At 43.5% G+C, this 22,001-nt stretch overlaps 1 protein-coding gene across 2 annotated transcripts in view; it reads right to left on the bottom strand.

Annotated features, from left to right (window-relative positions):
- Positions 1-7,639: 7,639 nt before the first annotated feature.
- Positions 7,640-22,001, bottom strand: part of LOC146672300 (uncharacterized) — a 37,912-nt gene continuing 23,550 nt past the window's right edge. For both annotated transcript variants that reach the window (XM_085404881.1, XM_085404882.1), the window contains exons 3-5: positions 15,763-16,052; positions 15,144-15,276; positions 7,640-15,005 (exon numbers count right to left, since the gene is read on the bottom strand). In XM_085404881.1, the coding sequence (XP_085261007.1) occupies positions 14,989-15,005; positions 15,144-15,276; positions 15,763-16,052 (440 nt within the window). In that variant the 3' untranslated portion in view covers positions 7,640-14,988. The remainder of the gene's footprint in view (positions 15,006-15,143; positions 15,277-15,762; positions 16,053-22,001) is intronic.

The raw sequence follows: 22,001 nt of genomic DNA, 5'->3' as shown, positions 1-22,001 counted from the left end.
ATTAATAATAGAATAACAGGATAGAATAAATAAGCATAAAAAATAAATAAACGCTAAGTAAAAGCTAAATTAAAAAGGTGGGTCTTGAGCCTGTTCTTAAAAACATGTACGTTCTCTGCGGCCCTGAGCTCCTCCGGCAGGCTGTTCCACAGACGAGGACCATACCACTGAAAAGCTGCCTCTCCGTGAGTATGTGTCCTGACTTTAGGGACAATCAAAAGGCCAGCACCAGAGGACCTCAGGGTCCGCGAGGGTTCGTATGGTAAAAGCAGATCTGAGAGATAAGAAGGCCCAAGACCATTAAGACATTTAAAAACCAATAAAAGAACTTTAAAATCGATCCTGAAACACACGGGGAGCCAGTGCAGCGATTCTAAAACCGGTGTAATGTGGGCCCGCCCTCTGGTCTTCGTCAGCACACGAGCTGCCGAGGAACGACCTCACGAGTTTAACCAAACTGCAACTTCTGCCTGAAATCACCTAGAAAGCCATTTAATGTGAAGGTGGCATCGCCCGACCACTGCAATGACACCAACCAATGAAATTAAAGCAGCATCTGCACATAAAGTCGTACTGCAACGGGCTGTCACTACAGCGATGTGGCCGATCCTGCAGCCACTGAGAGACCATACAGCAAAACACCTGCAGCTAAACCAACCAATGACAACAATTTCTGCAGCCAATCACTGCAAACACTCAGAGCAACTAATCACCGACACTACGGCAACGCCAGCAATCTCTGCATCTACAGCAATCATTTCATTGACAACCTGCAACTAAACTGTTGCGGTGGATTGGTTCTCCACCCACCTGCTGTTCAAACCTTGCCTTTGGAAGGGGCAGTCAATCATAAACAAGTGTGTCTTAAAGGGGGAGGGACTAAAACAGACACAGGTTGACCCTGGGGGCCGCAGTAAGGCCCAGTATCAGATAAAGGATTATTGTCAGTCATGCAAAGCTGGGAGTGAGCAGAACAGGAGTTTGCTGTCGCTCCGGCCTCACTGATACATCGCTCTGACCGAGGGAGTCTTCACACTCATTGCTGTGACAGCAGGCAGCACACACACTGAAACACAAATACACTTCTCTTTGTGTTTTCCTTTAACAACCATCTGTTTGTGTAGCTGTGGCACTCTGTGACCTTTATTTTGAAAGGTGCTCGTACAGCCTCAGACTGGGTGGATGAAAAACGGTTCACTTTAATGCTTCTGTGCTGCTTCTGTTTACGTCTCCATCGAAGATGAGTTATAGGAGCATATCTCCTTAAACATGACACGTGTTTTTTGCTTCACTGTCTCCTCTGTGAGCGCCTCCTCCTGCCAGTGTTTGGGGTCATTTAGCTTCTCGCTTTCTCCTCATTTGTTATTGTTTTCACCTCAAATCCCCTTCCTCTCCCTCCCCTGCTGCATTATGACAGCTCCCCTCCCCCTCCCTCGCACCTCCTCCTTTGCTCATCTGTTGTTTCTCCTCCTGTCTTGTTACTTTTCCATCTCTTGTTCCTTCTGCAGACACCTGGAGATGCCTCTATCTCAGCCCCCACACATGTAACACGAACGCTCTTTAAAATTTTATTTCCCCTGCTTTTCTTCTCTGTTTCCCATCCTCCCCCACCTCCCCACCTTCCTCCTCCTCCTGCTGTCCATGTCCTCATCTCTCCTCTCGCAGCCCCAGCAGAGTCCTTTAATAATTTATAAGAATCTAAAATTCAAATGCAGCTCGCTGGGATAGAGAGAGAGAGAGCTTTTATTAACAGTGAAGAACCAGACCTCTCTCTCCTCTCCCACCACATCCCAACATCTCACTCCCTTGCTGACGGTTACCATGACAACCCTCTCGTCCTAGAAACAAGTTGCAAGAAAATGAAGTCTGCCACCTCATTATGTCTCCGTCCTTCCTCCCTCGCCACCTTAACGTCAAATAAAAAGACACGAAAACATAAAAGCATCTGTATGAACATGCAACACGCCGACTTTTTAAGATGACGTTGAACACAAACGACTGTTTCGCTTTTGCAAACTGAGCCTCTGCGTTTCCAGTATCGATTACTGTGAACTTAAACACCCACACACCTTCTCCTGATTTATGGCCTTCTATTAAGCTGCTGATGGGCTGTGAATAACACACAAGTGACTCACGCAGTTCAACAGCCCGACCGCATTCAAAAAGGGAACTTTTTTTTGCCTTTGCCATCAGAACATCATGACGGAAAATGACAACGAATCCACATTTTTGCACAGATTTGGCCTTTAAAGGCACGTGGTCCCAAACTTTTATCAGCTGTAAAACAGCCTGTTTCAGTTTAAGCGATGCTTTCAATAAACTGCATGCTCAGAAAACTGTTTTGTCTCACTCCCATTTCTTCTTGTTGCATATTTAAGATTGACTTGGAACCTTGTTACAATCCAACTGTGCAAAATGTGAATTTTTTGACAGTTTTTTTTTTTGATTGGGACTGTATGTGCACCTGTGGGATTTGCATAAAATATTTGCATACATCATATAGATGTTGGTACTCACAGACAATGTTTATGCAAAGTCTCATCTAGACTGGTCCACCAGTCTAGAAGGAAACAGGGAACATGCAAGCATACACGGATAAAGTGCGATATAAAATACTTGGACCAAGCTCATGCTTAAACATCAGCAGCAGTCATATTGATTCATTTCATTTCCTTTCACTTATTTATTTATAAAGCACATTTAATAACAACAGGGAGCTGACCAAAGTGCTGTACAAAATAACAGTTAAACAATGACATTGACAACAACATTAGGTAAGAAAATTAAAAGAAAATTAGGATAAAATAATTGGTAACTCTCACACAGTTTCGAAAGCCAGAGTAAAAAAATATGTTTTAAGATGTGATTTAAAAAGAGTGACAGTCGGGGCCTTTCTAATGTGGAGAGGTAGATCGTTCCACATTTTCAGTGCCACAACCGCAAATGCCCGATCTCCTCTATGAACCATCCTAGACTTATGTGAGGTAAGGAGCAGGTGATCGCTTGATCGAAGGGCTCTAGAGGGCGTATAAAGCTGCAATGGGTCAGACAAATAGTCCGGTGCCCGGCCAATTAGCACTTTATTAGTCAAAAGTAAGATTTTGAATTTAATTCTAAAACGCACTGGAAGCCAATGAAGGGAAGCAAGCACCGGAGTAATATGTTGGTGTTTCTTCACACGAGTCAAAAGGCGAGCTGCAGCATTCTGTACCAGTTGGAGCCAGGCCGAGCTGGACTGACTGACACCCACATATAGTGAACTGCAGTGATCCAGTTGAGATAAAATGAACGCATGAATGGCTCGTTCCAAGTTTCTAAAGGATAAAAGGATCTCACTTTGGATAGGAGCATTAATTTAAAAAAGGGCCGCTGGACAGCTGAATTAATTTGTTTCTCGAATGTAAGTTTGCTATCCAAGAAAACCCCACGTTTTTTACAAGTGTTTTAACAGCACGTTAGGTTGCATAAGTCCAAATCTGGGGCATTGAAATTACAGCTCGGTCCAAAAATAATTACCTCAGTTTTATCCTCGTTGAAGGTAAGAAAATTTGAGGCCATCCAGGTTTTAACTTCGTCAAGACATTTGACTAGCGATTCCATGGGTGTGGAGGTGTTTCTATTAAACCGAAGATAAATCTGGGTGTCGTCAGCATATGAGTGAAAGCAGATGTTATGCTTCCTAAAGATTAGGCCTAGGGGCAACATATAGATTGAGAAAAGAATTGGGCCTAATACGGATCCCTGCGGGACACCACAAGTAAAAGGAGCTGGGGAAGAAATAAAATCATCAAGGCTCACGGAAAAAGTCCTCTCGGAGAGATACGACCTAAACCGTTCCAAGAGGATACCTTTGATACCACATTGCTCCAAACGGGAGATCAGAATGCTGCAGTCAACAGGATCAAAGGCTGCAGTTAAGTCTAGGAGCAGGAGCACAGCTGGGTCATACCGGATTAAGTATTTTTAGGAGGGCATTTTCTGTGCTGTGGTGGGTTTTGAAGCCCAACTGGAACTTCTCGAAGGTATTATGACTATTTAGAAAGGTTTGTAGCTGCTCAAATACAATCCTTTCTAAAATTTTTGACAGAAACAGTAGCTTGGAGACAGGTCTAAAATTAGCAAGAACAGAAGAATCAAGGTTCGGCTTTTTAAGCACTGGCTGCACTACAGCGTGCTTGTATCCAATTGGTACCACTCCAGAGCTGAGACTACTATTAAAAATAGTTAAAATGTCAGGACCGACTACCTTAATAATCTTTTTTAGAAAATGGGTTGGGACTCCATCGGAAGGGCAGGATGCTATTGCAAAGATCTTCCACCTGGTTAAGACATACAGCCTCAATCTGGTCAAAAGCAGTTGAGGAGGTATATGTTAATGAGACATTATACAGAGATGGGGTAGATGTAGATGTAAATGGGGCGATCACATCAAGAATAATCTTGCATTTATTATTAAAATTCGAATCCATCTGCTCAATACCATCACCAAGGGAAGAATTCGACAGTCTTTCAAAGGCAGTGGAAAACTGTTCTGTGGCCGTTGGTTTAAAAACACGATAACGTCGTGTTGAGGATGTAGGTTTAAGATGGCAATGAGATAAAAGTATATTAAACACTAATGGACAGTGGTCAGAAAAGATTGCATCACTTATTTCCAAATTAACAACTGGTAATCCCAAAGACAACACGAGGTCCAACGTGTGGCCCTGTACATGTGTTGGATCCAATACATGCTGGATGAGGCTAAAAGACTCAATCAAATTTCTTTAGCCAGCTGGTTGTGGGGGCAGCATACATAGTTTAATAGTTTAATAGTTTAATTATTTATATAGCACATTTAATTACAACAGGAGCGTTGACCAAAGTGCTGTACAAGAATACAACATACATAATAAAACAACTTAGAGTATTAAACATGGATATTAAAATCACCTACTAGTAAAATTTGATCATAACTCGGGATGATTCCTGCTAAAAAAGTTGAAAAATCTCGAATAAAATCTTTGTTATATTTTGGAGGTCTGTATATTACTCCAATTCAAAAAGTAGGATTTCAAAGCTTGAGTAGAAGTCTGTTGAAAGTTGTTTATATGTTAGTCTCTTTCTGAGGACAGCCGGAACTCCGCCCCCGCGTTTGCCCATACTCGGCAGATTTAAATAACAGTCAGAAGGTAGAAGTTCAGTAAAACAACTGAGCTCACCTCAGCCAATAGGAGCCCGTTGAAGCGTCCGCAGGTTCTGGAAGTTTACTCCTCTCCGACAATGTCGCGGCGGTCGCAGGCATTCATGTACAGTAAAACACCAATGTGGAGTGTTTCTGTGCCAAAGAAGTACTTTAACTTTTTTCAGAGTTTCCAAAAATACATTCATGTTTGTATTAAGATGCTGTAACAGTGTGGCTGCTTACACTGAATAGTGATGGGATTTCCAGCTCTTTTTAGAGAACCGGCTCTTTCGGTTCGGCTCACTAAAAAAAGCCGAATCTTTTCGTTCGCGACCGACACATTACTAACACTGAAGAAAAAGGTCTAAAACAAGCAGAAGAATAAACACGTGGAACTCCCGACTCCCATGAAACAACCTGAAGCCCAAACTGAGCCATGCAACAGATGGAAAAACACCCCCAAACCTGAAAGAATGACCGGATAAAACATGAGATCAAGGTCCGGGAGCAACTGAAGCAAGAGAGGATAAACTATGAAAAAACTGGTGCTTTCGTAACAACACAGGGCAGTGAGGATGGGAGGATCTGGAGGCTGTGTCCCACTGGAAGTCTTCCATTTGTTTTATTTAGTCCAAAAAAGAAAAGCCTAAGTTATACTTACAAACTCTCCCCTCGGGGTGAGACCATCTTATTGGAGCGAGGCTCCCCGAGAGAGTCAAGTGAGTCTTCGCACATCCGCCGGTGTGGGCAAAACGACAATCTCCCTCCAGAGATTTAGCACATCTTTATTGTTATTGTTTTTCATGTGCTCGTGGGATTTGCTCATTAATAGAAAACAACTAAATTCCTAGGTAATTTTCTTAGCATCAGGTGACACCGGTGTTTCTAACAGTTCTTCCTCCTGATTGTAAAATGATTGTACAGTAAAATGATTGTATCTCTACAGTTTAAACATGTAATAAGCTTTGCCCTGCACAGAGTGGATAGTGAAACAAATGGAATCATCATAATGACATTATTTCATATTTATTACTTCCCCCTCCTCTTTGCTTTATTATTGTAGCTCTAGTAATGAATAATAATGTAAGGATTCTGGATCAGCACCATGATGCCCATAGTATATACAGTATTCAGAAGAAGGTCTAAAGTGTCACTGTGTGTGCATGTGTGTGTTTTATGTATATAGATTTTTTTAAATTATTACTCATGATATAACATTGTCCAGACATGCCTGGTAAGGACATGAGGAGGAAACAGTAGGAGCTGTGTGAGGCTACTAAAGGCAGGGCTATAACATTTTTCTGTCATCATTTTATTTTAGATTAAGTGCTGGAGTTGTTAGGTGTGGATAATTAGATTATAGTTTATTGCAATAGCAAGTTGTGCCTTGTTCTCAGATAGACAGCAAGTGGAGAGTGATATATGAAATGATGGGATGGAAGGAAGAAGAGAAGCAAAGAGTGATTCACAGGCAGAGCCTAATTTATTTCTCACAGTTTTTTGTGTCCTTATGGTTCCAAGCGCTGTCACCAATCTTTGCATTTTGTTATTATCTCATGACACTTGTTTAATCAGCTACCATCTCTCCTGTGGACTTTTTAATGTCTACAGTCTCAGATCAACACAGCCCTGCCCTTCCCATATTAGATTCTTGATGAATGTGTGTTGTTATTCAGCCTGGTTCAATGTGCCCCTTTTTAACTTTGGGCACCCGCCCCTTTAAACCTCTCTGCACAGCCCTGCTCCATCTCACAAGAGCCTTACTTACTTCTTTGATTGTTCCCGTCTCATAGATAATGGATTCAAGGTTCTCATCGCTTGGACTAGAGGAGCTGGGTAAAGTCTCCCTCTGCTTGCACAGGCAGCTCAGCCTACCTGCATATCTCCTCAGACACAAAGCATGCGTCTCTTTTCATGTTGGTTGTTTGATTGTGATGTTAACATGGACTGCATTTTGATTTAAGACGAAATTATTATTTAAAAAACATCCTTAAATATAAACATGGAGACACACAGATAATATCCGCCATCACATTATATTGGCATAAAGTTTCTGGGCACTGACTCGGGGGATTCAGGACTCAATATCATGTTGGAATCACATGAAAGTTTGTAAAGTTTGATACTTGAATTCTGCACAGACAAAAAACATGTGCGGCAGATGTAAATGTGCGTGTTCCTCCAGCCTACGAAGGTCTCGCATTGACGTCAACAGAAACGATGGCGTGCACTGGCAAGCCGTGGTTACTCAGAGAGCGAGTCACACTTTCAATGAGCTTCCCGTATCAAACTTTACGACCCAGCGAGCGATAACAACATTCAGTCCCCAGAGACGACCGGCGTGTAGCGAGAGAGCCAGCGAGCGGGATTTTTATTTTGGTTCAAGCCGCCAGCAAAAGCGTTTCTGTGCCGCTGCTCTCGGCAGATTCATGAGCCTGCAGACGAGGAGGAGGTCGTAATTTAACATGGGCTTTATTGCCTTCAAACATAATCAAATATTCAACATCAGAAGTCAAGATCAACGGTGTCTTTGATAAATGTTTTGTGTACAACCATACTCATTCATTATGCTCCATAAAGCAATCAATTTAAGGCATGCACAGGCACAACGAGAGTCCGGTGTCAGGACACAGCAATCAATAATAAGAGGACATAATGAAGTTGGTATACTCATGCTTACACCATCCCCCGCCTTGCAGTTTCTCCTTTGTCTTAAAAAGAAAAAGCAAGAAGCAGGTCATACTGAGCGATACAAACAGTAGATTACCATGTAAATACAAAAGAGATTCAGAGGATGAGACTAGAAATATAAAAATACAAAGATCAGGTTATCAGGTGTTCAAAGAGCATTTACAAAAGAAATGAAAATGAAAACTGGTGTAACATAAAGAGTTAAAGTAGGCATCAAATGAACGGACCGTCACTAACTGCAGCTTCTATACAGCATGTACAGGCGTGTGTTCAAAATGAGAAGCTCTTGAGAAACTTTTCAGTATTTAAATGACAAAATGACAAAAGTCTTTTAGGTATTTTGGAAAAAATGTAACCTAATTTCATGACCACTGATGAGTAAATTATGGCATAGAAATAATTAGCTAAACATAACAGAACATACAGTACAGCCACACTGGTACTGGTTCAAAATTAGCATAACCGTATTAAATGTGATTCTATTTGCTTTGAATACGATTGTTTAAAAACATGAGCACTAATAAAATTTAAGTGGTAAACATGCAAATTTTATTTTTTTACTTTTTCTTGTTGGAAAGCAGATTTCTAGCTAACTGCTGCTACTGATTTTTAGATTTTGTGCTAAGCTAATCATATTCTGCATCATTTTATTTAAAACAATTCAAATAATTTCTCTATGAAGAACCAGACACCGTCACCACGAAGCAGTTCGATTTAAATATTTTCACACATTATAGTTTCGTGTCAGGATTAACTATTTAGCTAGCAATGCGAATGTTAGCTTCCTTGTATTTAATTAAACATTGTGCCTAAAAACCCCACTGAAGAACAATTCTCTGTCTGTTTATAGTAAGAGTTATTTTCTGTCAGTATATAGTGTCACAGAGTCACTTGATCATATTAAACATCATTGTGGTTTCATTTAAAGCATGCAAAGCTTTTGTGCTAAGCTAAGCAAATCCAAAAGTATTTTAGAAACATTTATTTAAGTAAATTTCAAACAAATCGCAAATTTTCTAAATGAAAAGCAAATTTATATATTTTCAAGCATTCTTTAGTATCTAGATTAGTTAGCTAGCATGCCAGCCTCCCACACTTTGCATTGTCAAATAAAATGTTAGCTTCCCGACTGAAGAACCTAGCTATCTACTCACTGCAGACTCATTTTCTGTAAATTTATAATGTTAAGGAATTAGAAGTTCATATTAATCATGGCCAAGTTTTCCAAAAACAAGTCAAACATATGCTTATGGATGTTTTCAACATTGTGTTGACTTTTATTTAAATTTATTTATGTTACGATATCATGGGATTACAACTAAAAGCGCAGAATTTAAGGCACGTTTCAGATGTTCTGAGATCATCTTTTACTGGATTGTTTTCAGAGTTTGAACTTTGGGGTCATTCATGTCATCAAATATTATCCGAAAACTTTTACATTTATTATATTATGACATCGTGCTGGGCACAGCCAAAAAACACCCCAAAGTAAGGCGAGTGTAGCTTGCTGCTGACCCTCAGCAGGCTTCCAGAATCTGGCCAATCAGAAGACAGTGGGTTTTAGCCGGAGGAGGCATAAGAAAGATTTCAAAAAGATGAACCTAAAACAGCTAGTATGGCATCTTCTTAAAAAAATATTTTCTAAATTAGAAAACAAGACTATTTTACTAATTGTTTCTTTAAAGATGATAAATGCTGGTTACCAAAATCTTCCTCAGAGCTTTTCATTTCTCAGTGTAAGACAGCTTGATTCTTATAACACAGTTTCCTGTTTAAATGTGTGTTGTAGAGATTTTTCTATTTACACGAGTTGTGCTGCTGGACAAATGAAGAAACTTATAGATTTGTGGAAATATGTTCACAATCAAAACCCTGCATGTAGATATCGTAATTACAACGGCTGCAGTGAAACTCTCACAGGAACAGAAGCACAAAGATTTAACAGTCACTTAGAAATCGGTGACACCGTGTGATGTGCGGTTGGTTAATAAAACAGGGTAGGCAGCTTTGAGAGGTAGCGCAAGCAAAGTCTGTATGAAACCGTGTAAGAGTACACCACCACAGCGGGAATCAGCAAAGCTAGCATTCGTACTGATAACGAGCCAGGCCTTTTTTTTCCTTTTTAGTTTACAATTTATTTTTTTGCATAATGTGATTAGTAAACAGGCATGCTACATACAGAGTGGGCGGAGTGAAGGTGCGAATGGGATGGACGGGACCTCGTGCTGCATTCATGTCATACTGGAAGTATTTGTGTTGGTTTACGACACGTTTCTGATTTTTTGTGTGAAAATACAGACAATGAAACCTGCGCTAAATAAAGTTCTATATTTAACAAATGTTGTGACGCTGTCGACAAACGTACATCTAAGCCTTAAACGACCACCTCTGCAGTGACACAGTCGATGATGCGACTAATAACATTTGTGAAATATGACATGAATGCAGCACTACAAGACCCTCCTTTCCTCCCCCACCTCTGAGCCTGACCTCACCTGACCTTACCTGTACACTCTGATTGGCTCTCAGTCCAAACGTGTCACCTGATCTCCTTAAAGACCTGCAGTGCGTTTTTGGCACTGAGGTGACTGCAGTTACATCTCAGTGACAAACCTAGACCGGCTGATGGGTTACCTTCCAATTAACATCCCATACTGTTTATTTACATAGTGCTACTCAGTTAGCTCGCCTGCTAACTGAGGCTACAGTCTGTATAAAAGCATTCAGTAATAAATACTCCAAGCATGCACAGGTTATAGGAGATGAAGGGCTGATTTAGTTCCACAACAACAGCTTATATCCTCAAAGAACCCCCAAAATTTCTGTTAGCACGCACACATTTCCACACAGAGAGGCTAAAAGAGAAAGCAGTCCTGTGCTGATTGACGTGCACTCTCTGGTATTTGGCACAGCGTCACGCTGAGGCTCGGCAAGCTGAGAGAACGGCGACTGGACGAGGACAAAATGAACGTTTTGAGAGGTTTTCTGTGTAAAACTCAAGCAGTTAAACAGCCAGTGTGCTCTAAATGGGGTCATGTCATAACCACAGCTACACCTGACAACTAAAAATGAGTGTGTGGCCCAGAATCGCATTTCAACAGCAATAAAAATCATGATTTCAGGTTTCCTAAACAGTGTCTGGCTGCAGACAGTCCCTCCTGGCTTCGTGTACAGTGGATTTGATGAATCATCAGGTAAACTGTAAACTGTAAACTCCATCACAAACATCTGTAAATGTTGGATGGATTGATAATGCCAAAGCTGTTTCACAGCTGCACACTAATCAGATTTGGGCATTAGCATTAGCATTAGCATAGTTTAACTTGGAAAATGAAAGGCTTGTAAGAAAGAAGGAGACACCTTATAGATCTTATAGATATCTCAGACTGACTTACAAACGAATTACATTGATGACTCCTGTTGAATAACTGCAATTAAAATAAGTAAAACACACATGACTTCACCACCTTTAAGCTCCTGCGTCACATGTACGTGAACCTGTGTAGTCTCCTTTAGGCCCTTGTTAGTGAACGCCTTATCCTGAACATGTAAAACGCTCATCCGTTCAGTTCTTTATTAGCAACTTTGCTATCAGTTCTAAGACAACAGGTCCTTTTAACCCTCTGGGGTTGACGGACGCGCCGACGCGTCAAAATCACATGACCAATTTAAGACGACATAGCTACAAGATGCAACAACCCAGAGTCTCCAGTTTAACTTGGGTCGAAAGGGCGGACTTCAAACTATATACCAGTTTTTAAATTGTGTGGATAGGCCATGTAAAACCAGAGTTATGATCAAAAATGCATGCAATGTTTTTTTCTGAACATAACAGTGGTGTTTACAGCGAGAGGAAAAAGAAAAAACACCCCTTCCCTTCCCTATTGGTGTTAAATTGTGCCATGTCAACCAAACAAAAGATGATATGGCAACATGTGGCATTTGGTTGTTTAGGGAGAGGGGGAGGTGACGCTTGTGAGAGAAAGCGGGCGGGCATAGTGGACAGAAACTAGTTTGTTGGACTGGCACAAATAATGTGTGTACCTTCTTATTTGATGCAGAAAACCGAATAGTTCAGTAAATAGATTTAAATGGTGAGAACCAGCCAATTCCAGTTTCCAACAATGGCGGCAGAGACTTAGTTTTAATATTACTTTTCAGTGTTTTATTTGTTCGTGAGTAAATCGGTTTGGCTGAGATTAAAGTTATTAGATTAGATTAAATGTAACTTTATTAATCGACGGGAGGGTTCCTCCGGGTTTTCACACAGCTGAATAAAACTAATTAAAGAAAGTGTGAGACGGTTGAGAGTTTACGTCAGTGCCCGGTTATATTTTAGATAGCAAGGAGCAGACGGCAGCATTTCACTCCACCGAGGAAGCGCATGACGTACTACCCGGCTTTCTTTAGACCGCGAAGGCCGGGTCCTCAGGTGGAAGCAGCCTCTGAATTTGGACACCTCCGCTGTTTCCGGGCCGGCCAATAATAACGGTGACATTTAACGTATTTCATCCGATAAATAAACACTGTAAAATGTGCCCTTTTGAATTGTCTCCCTAATTCTGAGGTCTCAAGGTTGGCAAGTATGGCCACAACACCTCACTTTTTTTGCCACATGTATCGAAAACCATGTCTCAGCTGTTTGTGGAGGTAAAATACGTCCGCACACGACTCCAATTACGCTCAGCCATTGTCGTGAGTGCGCACGCCAAGGGGCTGTGAGACATTTATACAGCTGTATTTCGCACATAACTATGAAAGGCGGAAGAGGAAGTAGTTCCTTTGAATGTAGACAATCCGAATGTTATAGTTTCTTTCCACTGTGTTCCTGTTAATGATAACCTACAAATTTACCCTAAATGACTAAAATATCGATATTTTGATGTGAGAATTTATTCTAGAACATAAATGATTGGTATCGGAGGAATCGATATTTCAGGATCGATCCGCACATCACTAGTTAGGGTTACCGATTATGGCTTAAACTGGAGATTCGCTTTGTCTGGTTATTGGATAAAACTGCAACATTAGCAACAAGCAATTTTTTTCTTGCAACCCATTTAAGCTCAGTGCTGCAGGTGGAATTTGTTCTAGCCAAGGCTCACGTGCTAAACTGTTACATTAGTGATAACATGAAGATGTTAGCTGTCATGTGACGTTTTATATATTCATATCTTTAGAATTTAGATTTTTGCGAGGCGTGAGGTTTTCTGGTTGGCGACATCACTAACCTTGTCAAACACCTCAGAGTAAATCAGAGCACAGGATATGAGGAGTGTATGTTGAGGCGAACTGAAGAGGAGGACAGGGACAGGTGCTGCTAGGGCGAGACAGACGTCTCTCATGGAGTCCTTTAGTGCTGCAGGCAGGCAAGGTGTTCAAATAGCACAACTTCAGTTTTTTTATTTCTATATGATGAACTCTGCATTATTAAGTGATAAGAACAAGTAATCTGATGTCCTGTAATCATTATGACGCTATAATTTGAGATACAATAAATAAAATAAGTTTTTGTACAAAGTATTGGCTCAGTATCGTCGATACCACCCTGAATATTACTTAGTCTCGGATCAGAAATGAAATCAGTGGTATCACACATCACTAACCCTAACTGCGTGTTTTTCAGAAAAGCCAAAAGGACTTTTTGAGAAGAAATGTAAATAGTTTTGAAAGGTTATCGTCCCCTGCCAGGAGAATAGTTTAAAAGAGAATAATTTAAAAGAATATTACATATTCTGATAGCGTTAGATTTAAAGATAGAACTCAGAGGGTTAACAGCCACCAGGTCGAACTACCTAAGTTTAAGGTTAGCACTGCAATTCAGACATATGCTAAACAAGCCTAGCTTATAACCTTGCACCATTCAAAGATCACGGCTGTCACAGTTCTTGTGTAGCTGTAAGAACTATGTTCATCCACTGTCACAGCAAAGAGTGAGTACCTGATCCAACACTTCCTAAAACTACGAACAAACTCCTTCCAAGGTTGTTACCAACATGAGGGTTACACTGGCAAACAAAGATATTTCCGAATTATGATTTTAGGCTATTGAGTGAAGACTGAGAAAGAACTTCATACAGGAAGTTGTTGAGGAAGTTCTTCTTGTATCTGCAGTAAAACACTTAACAGAAAGGGAAGCGGGCAGCAGCTGTGAATGCTAGACTAAAGTAAAAGACTGACACTGAAAGGCCGGAGAGAAAAGAAGAATTGATCCATCTCACATGTTGTGAGCACTCAGAGGGAGTCCAAAAGTAACCTCAACCACCCAAATTAATAGAAGTCCTGGAGAACATCAGGAATAATGTGAAACGTTCCATCACTTTACGTCCACTTAGAGCCAAAGGCTGTGGTCAGGGAGAATAATTCATTAATTACTAACTCAGAATCGCTTACAGTGAGACGAGCACGGCTAACAGCCAGCAGTCTGAGCGCCTGTGGTCAGTTCACGGTCTCTGAAAACCTTGCATGGAACATGATGAATGTTTAGCAGCTCCGGGGACATTTATCATGAATATGCAGAGTAAACATCAGAATCATGCCTCCGGTTTTTTCACAAAGACAGTGAAACAGAGGAAGTCCATCTCTGTGCTGAAACAAAGATCCCTCTCTCTCCTGCCGTCATAGTTCAAAGACTTTCAGAGTTCCTCCTCAGTTTGAGTTAAACTATCACTGCAGCAGCTTCTCCCCGTTTCAGTCCAGCTGAGACTGCGTTTCTAAATTTTTGGCATCAAACCCAACAAACCAGGTCCCCCAGTTCGCACCATTACGGACCATTAGGAATCTGAATAATCCCATTTCCCAGGATGTCCATTTCCTCTTGTAATTGTGGCGTCTGAGGAGGAGATAAGCTGCTGCCACAGAATGAAATGAGCATCTGGTGATCCATCCTTTTCTCCAGATCAGGTGTCAGGCGTCAGGATTAGGTTTGTCGGTCGTGTCAGAGGTAGAGCGTCAGGCAGACCATGCTTGTCGTGCAGCAAGAAACAACAGCAAAGAACAGAAACGGGTTTTTATTCGTTTTACATCTGGTGCAGGCGCTCGACAACGATAGTGCTTCAGGAACGGGAGGAAATGGTGTCGTGTCGGGTTCGATGTTGTCATGAAGTCAGTCTCGCCGTGCCGGTTGGTTTGAATCAAGATTTTAATATCACTGGAGAGAGATAAAGATTAAATTCACACAGATTTAAGCTGGTTTTACATTTTTAATGATCCTGAACATTCAAGAAAAACTTGTAGAGTCAACTTTAGGTCGCTTTTGCGGAGAAAATGACTGAATCGTGAGACTTACATCCCCAGTTCAGGACGATGGCCGCTGTGATGATGGCAATCCCTCCTAAAATGGAGACAACAGACAGCACCATGGCGTTACGGCCCAAACGGCGAGCACCGTCAACGTTGCCTTGCTGCAAACTGTTTCGGGACTGAAGGGAAGCAGAGAGCAAAGAAAACAACCAATAAACGGTCACTCAACATCGTAAAATAATGATATGATTGGGTTGGGACAACAAGACAACATTATAGTTACAGATAAAAAGAAGAAGAAAAAAATCAGCAGATTAGACAGCAGACGACTTGATACTGACAATTTAAATGTTATATAAATGTGTTTCTGCCTGCAGCTCCATATTTCTATTGTGGGACATCACCAAAGAACTTTCCAGGCTCTCAGCTAAAATATATTCCTCATTTATCATTCGCTGGTTCTTTCTACAGCCCGAGTTCTTCTTGGAAAAACCAATTTCAGCTCTTTTGTCTTGGTTACTAACATGTAAAATAGATTCTTTTGTTTTTGGAGTTGTCAGCTCTGTTGTCCTTAAAGATTAAAAAGTTTTTGGTTGTGACTTATAAATTTGTCTGAGCTGCTGTTAACTGAGAGGTTTAAATGACACTGTTGTCAGAAGTCGTACCATCACAGAGAAGGTGAGGGCCACGATGTTGATGGGCCACATTGGGCAGAAGCAGGATAAGATGGCGAGGATCAGGTAGTCCCTCGGCTTGGACCCATCCACAGCGGCCTCTGTGATGGCGCTGGGCTGGCGGGTGAGCGAGGGCCTGGGGGAGCCCATCGCTAGCGAGCCAGACCGGCTGCCCAAGCGGGGCCGGCCATTAGCATGGCCAGCTGGCTTTGCATGCAGCTTGGGCGACACAGAGGGCGCTATGGGTGACGAGTCAGCCATGACAGGCGCGATGCCATTACCTAGAAAACAAAAAGCTGTCAGAAGGAACTGAAAAACAACTGATAAGCAACCATCATCTCTGCCGGGGGTTTTAGCTTTTGTTGACTGTGTTAAGCTTCCCTGAAAGTATGTTCCTCAAGAGGAAACCTTGTAGGTGCTGAACAGCTTCACTGTGTTAATAAAAATAAAACACCTAAAAATAGATGTCAGGGTGGGGAAGTCAGGAAGCTCCATGAGATGAACTAGCATGTTGTTTTTGGATATTCTCACAGGAAATGATTGTGATTAAAACAACGATCTGCCAAAAACACCTTTCAATATTTTCTTTCCCGACCTAAAGCGATGCCCCGCTGCGACTGGACCGGTAATCCTGCTGACACGGTGCAGGCTGTACCAACATAACAAAGCCAGTCAGGACAGTGGGCCATTTCCCATCATGGCCAGAATTTTTATAGTTACCTTATCCTCAGCGCTCCGTGTGTCTGTGGCCTACACACAGCTGAAGCCTGATTACAGCGTCTGGGCACCGAACAGCCTCAATAGCCTGGAAAGGTGCTAACCGCTAGGCTAACTAGCAACAAGATGCCTTCCCTCTCCACAGATGACTACCACAGCCTCCTGCAGAAGATTGCAGACAAATTCATCGCTTAGAAGTAAACGTGGAGGTAAATGGACTGTGTGGAAATGAAACAACCTTGTCATCAAAACAATGGCGATGAGCAAGCTAGTACACAGCTAAGGAGCACAGATAACATGACCAAGAAAGTAGACTTTGTGCACTATTATAAATCCTCAAGCGATAATCCCCCCTTGGACTGTCTTGGTGCAAAACCAAGACATAAATCACGTCTCCTGGAAGGAGGAGGACGTATCACAGGCAGAGCACAGCGAGCTGAAATCTCTGAAACCGACTGGCCTTCACTTCCTACGAGACAGAGAAGCTCTTCTACCCCTGTATACGAGAGGAAACAGGACTGGACAACCGTGAATAGGAAGGTTAACAACAAACCTCCAAAACAACTGAATGTGAAACTGCAGAACAGATTTGCTCCACTATCAAAGGACCCTGGATCTATATCGGACAACCATCCATCTAAAAGCAGCGAAATAAGGTCTGAAAATCTGTTGAAAAGTGAAAGGCCACAGGGAAAGCTAAAGGCTAGGCCTGAAACTCTGATTGTGGGTGACTCTGCCGTAAAGGATGTACAAAGGATGTGCGGTAAGAACACTAAAGTCCTCTGCTTTCCTAACGATATGGTCAACAACCTGAAGGAGAGAATTCTTCAAATTGCAGATGAATATCCAACTGTGACAAACATTGTTCTGCATACAGGGTCAAACGATGTGTCCAAACAACAATCGGAGGTTCTGAAACGGGACTTTACTGGATTATTAAATACTGTAAACTCTCTGAATGCAGCTGTATTCATCAGTGGGCCTGTACCGCCGGTCAGAGGAGGAGACGAGAGATTCAGCAGGTTGTTTACACTGAATAAATGGCTTATATCAGCATGTGCTGACCACTCAGTGCACTTTATCGACAACTTTAATATTTTTTGGGAACGCAGGCATCTGTTCAAAGCAAATGGATTTAATTTTAACAAGTCAGGGGTGAAACTGTTCACCTCCAACTTGTTTTATTCCATACGTTACTCCAAACGAGGAGTTATCTCATAAAGAGGAACAAACAGTACTCCAAGAACAGACAAAGCCCAGCAGAAACCTTGAGGAGGAGCTCCATCTGCCCCCACCCGGGAAGAGCCTCAGAAAGGAGAGACATCTGAGGCAAGAAGAGGGGTCCCTATTTGCCTCCAACTCTCTCAACAACACCAACGACCAGGACAAGGGACCACGACCTTCCCCAGTCCCCCAAACCCCTGACAGGCCATCACCCTCCTCCCCTCCCTTTCTCCCTCCTCCCCACACCTGAAATTCACTGAGGAGATGATGAAGCGGGTCAATGCTGGGCTCAGATCTACCCCCCGGCCCAATCCCTTTTTGTCCCCCATAAACCCCCCACCAGAACGGCCAAAGGTTCGCCATCGAGCCCCACCCTCAACAGAGCAATCGAAGTCACATTGCCCAGCCTCGCCCCCCTTAGTTCCTCTTCATGCCCTGTCTCCGCAGTCTGATGCGTGATGTGTGAAGGGTCCGGGCTGTGAGGATTATGGCAGTGATGACTTTTCCCAGGAGAAGCTGGGACCCTGTTTACTAGAAGGTTTTAAAATTTCTGTACTTTTAGGTGACAGGAGACATGTGGCCTGGTCAAAACACAGAGAGCTGCACTCTAAAAGATCTTTAAACATAGTAAACATACCTTGTGTGCCACAGACTGCTCCCAAACACGAGGGGACAAGTAATGCCTCTAAAACACTTAAGTTGGCTTTATTAAACATTAGATCTCTAGCTGGGAAAACATTTTTAATTAATGATTTAATCACTGAGCACAGCCTTGATTTTATGTTTTTAACTGAAACTTGGTTGGACCAAAGTAACAGTGGAGCTGTTCTCATCGAGACGACCCCTCCTACAGTTTTATCAGTGAGGTCAGGGCGAGCAGGAGAGGAGGAGGGGTCGCTGTCTTATTTAATGAATCATTTCAATGTAAGCAGCTATCTCCTGGAAGTTTTCAGTCTTTTGAATATGTAGCTTTACAGCTGAAGGCCCCATCCAAAGTTGTGTTTCTTAATGTTTACAGGCCTCCCAAATACTGCACAGACTTTTTTAATGACCTCAGTGAACTGCTGTCTGTGATCTGTGTTGATTTTGACTGTGTAATTATTGCTGGGGATTTTAACATTCATGTGGACAACCCTCAGGACAAAGGGACTAAAGACCTGAGTAACACTCTGGGCAACTTTGGGCTGACTCAGCATGTAACAGAGGCCACACATAATAGAGGACACACTCTTGACCTACTGATCTCCAAAGGCCTGAGCATTTCAAAGGTCACTGTGTCTGATGTGGGCCTGTCTGATCATTACTGTGTTTTCTTTGAAAGTAAAATCTCAGCCCACACAAATATATCAACAACAGTGATCACAAAACGGTGTATAACTGAAGACAGTAGTGAGATCTTTAACCAGGTCTTCCCATTAACACCTGACCTGTCCAAAGGTTCAGTCAATGAGCTCGTCAATAGCTTCAATGCTAACATGTTAAATGTAATGGACACTATTGCTCCCATTAAGGTGAAGGTTACCTCTGGAAGGAAAAAGTCTCCATGGAGAAACTCCACACAGCCAGGGACACTGCGCTGATCAACGCTGACTCTGCATTCACCAACGAGCTGAATCAGTTCTACGCCCGTTTCGAGGTTAGCCAGGCGGCTAATGCTATCTACCGCCTGACTACCGAGGACAATGATGTCATCAGCGAGAGACCGGTGACCAGCATCGCGGAGCATGACGTCCGAGCGGCACTGAGGAGAGTGAACACAAGGAAAGCGGCGGGGCCAGACGGCATCACCGGCCGTCTGCTGCGCTGCTGTGCTGACCAGCTAGCAGGTGTGTTCACTTACATCTTCAACGAGTCCCTGGCGAAGTCTGTGGTCCCCACATGCTTCAAAAGATCCACCATCATCCCTGTGCCCAAGAACAGCAAACCCTCATCCCTGAACGATTACCGGCCAGTTGCACTGACCTCGGTAGTAATGAAGGTGTTTGAGAGGCTGCTGAAGAACATCATCTCCTCCTCCATCCCAGACACCACAGATCCGCTGCAGTTCGCCTACAGATCCAACAGATCCACAGAGGATGCCATCGCCCACGTCCTACACACCACTCTCAGCCACGTGGACAAGAAACAGGGTAACTATGTGCGAATGCTGTTTGTTGATTACAGTTCAGCGTTTAACACAATAGTGCCCTGCAGACTGTTCACAAAGCTGAGGGATCTGGGACTTAACAGCCGTCTGTGTGCATGGGTGTTGGACTTCCTCACTGGCAGAACTCAGGTGGTGAGGGTGGGCAGGTGCTTCTCCAACAGCATCACCATCAACACAGGAGCACCTCAGGGATGTGTCCACTCGCCACTGCTCTACTCCCTCTACACTTCAGACTGTGTGGCCACCCACGGCTCCAACACCATTGTGAAGTTTGCTGACGACACAGTGGTGTTGGGTGCCATCTCCAACAACGATGAGGCGGCCTACATGGATGAAGTGAAGAATCTGGCATCGTGGTGCCAGGACAACCACCTCCAGCTGAACGTCAGCAAGACCAAGGAGCTGGTGGTGGACTTCAGAAGGAGTCAGCACAGAGACTACAAGCCCATTATCATCAATGGAGCTCCAGTGGAGAGGGTGCAGTCCTTCAAGTATCTTGGTGTCCACATCTCCTCAGACCTGACATGGGCTGCCCACATTCAGGTCCAGACCAAAAAGGCTAGGCAGCGCCTGTATCACCTACAACAACTGAGGAAGTTCAGGGTCTCTCCAAAGATCCTCAGGATTTTCTATACAGGCGCTGTGGAGAGCATCCTCACACAGAACATGACATCGTGGTTCGGGAACAGCTGTGTGAAGGACCAAAAAGCTCTCCAGAGAGTGATCCGTACAGCAGAACGCTGCTGCTGCGACGCTCTGAGATCCCGCACCGCTGCCTACAACACGGGACTCATGACGGGGGACATGGACCCGTACAAAGCCGCGTCATATAACGTGCGGAGGGCGGTGAAAGAGGCGAAGCAGCGCTACGGGAGGAAACTAGAGTCACAACTCCAACAGAGTAACTCTAGGAGCCTGTGGCGGGGACTAAGGACAATAACTGACTATAAAGCACCAACAACCGGTATGACGAACGCGGCCGTGACTTTGGCAGACAAGCTGAACACTTTCTATGCTCGCTTCGAGGCTGCAGCTAAGGTCTCCAACAATGCTAGTGTTAGCGGCGCTAACGGCTGCAGACAGGAAGATACTGCCAGCACCGGAAACGTGCTCGTCATCTCCGAGCATGAAGTAAGGAGAGCCTTCAAAAGAGTGAACACCAGGAAAGCAGCAGGACCAGACGGCATCCCAGGTCGTATCCTCAGAGACTGCGCATACCAGCTAGCTCCTGTGTTCACTGAGATATTCAACATCTCTTTATCTCAGTCGGTGATCCCCACATGCTTCAAAGAGTCCATCATTGTTCCTGTCCCGAAGAAACCCCACCCTGCTTCTCTCAATGACTATCGCCCTGTAGCCCTCACCTCAGTAGTGATGAAGTGCTTTGAACGCCTGGTCAGAGACTTCATCATTTCTTCACTACCAGACACACTGGACCCACTACAGTTTGCTTACCGTCCAAATCGTTCCACAGACGATGCCATCTCTCATCTCCTCCACACATCACTCACTCACTTGGACACTAGAAGGGGGAATTATGTTAAAATGCTCTTCATAGACTACAGCTCTGCATTTAACACCATAATTCCCTCCACACTCACCACCAAGCTGGAGCATCTGGGACTCAGCTCATCTATGTGTCAGTGGATCTCCAACTTCCTAACTGGCAGACCACAGGCAGTAAGGATGGGCGGACATGTCTCAGCCTCCACCACTCTCAGCACTGGAGCCCCCCAGGGGTGTGTTCTGAGCCCCCTGCTGTACTCTTTGTACACATATGACTGTGTGGCCACTACCAGCTCCACCACCATCATCAAGTTTGCTGACGACACCGTCGTGGTGGGCCTGATCTCTGATAACAACGAGACGGCCTACGTGAAGGAGATTAGGAATCTGGAGAACTGGTGCCAGAGGAACAACCTCCTTCTAAACGTCAGTAAGACAAAGGAGCTGATAGTGGACTTCAGCACTAAGCAGGAGAGGAACTACCAGACCCCCGTCATCAACGAGTGCCCAGTGGAGAGAGTGGACAGCTTCAAATACCTCGGAGTTCACATCACGCAGGACCTGTCATGGTCCTGTCACATCAACACCGTGGTGAAAAAGGCCCGACAGCGTCTCTACCACCTCAGACGCTTGAGAG

Source organism: Rhamphochromis longiceps, linkage group LG4 (genome assembly GCF_057381845.1).
Source record: "Rhamphochromis longiceps isolate RC_006_pf linkage group LG4, R_longiceps_female_GT1.1, whole genome shotgun sequence".
Classification (NCBI taxonomy): Eukaryota; Metazoa; Chordata; class Actinopteri; order Cichliformes; family Cichlidae; genus Rhamphochromis; species Rhamphochromis longiceps.
The sequence above is the reverse complement of the archived record's forward strand: the minus strand, read 5'-3'. Positions and strand labels throughout refer to the sequence as shown.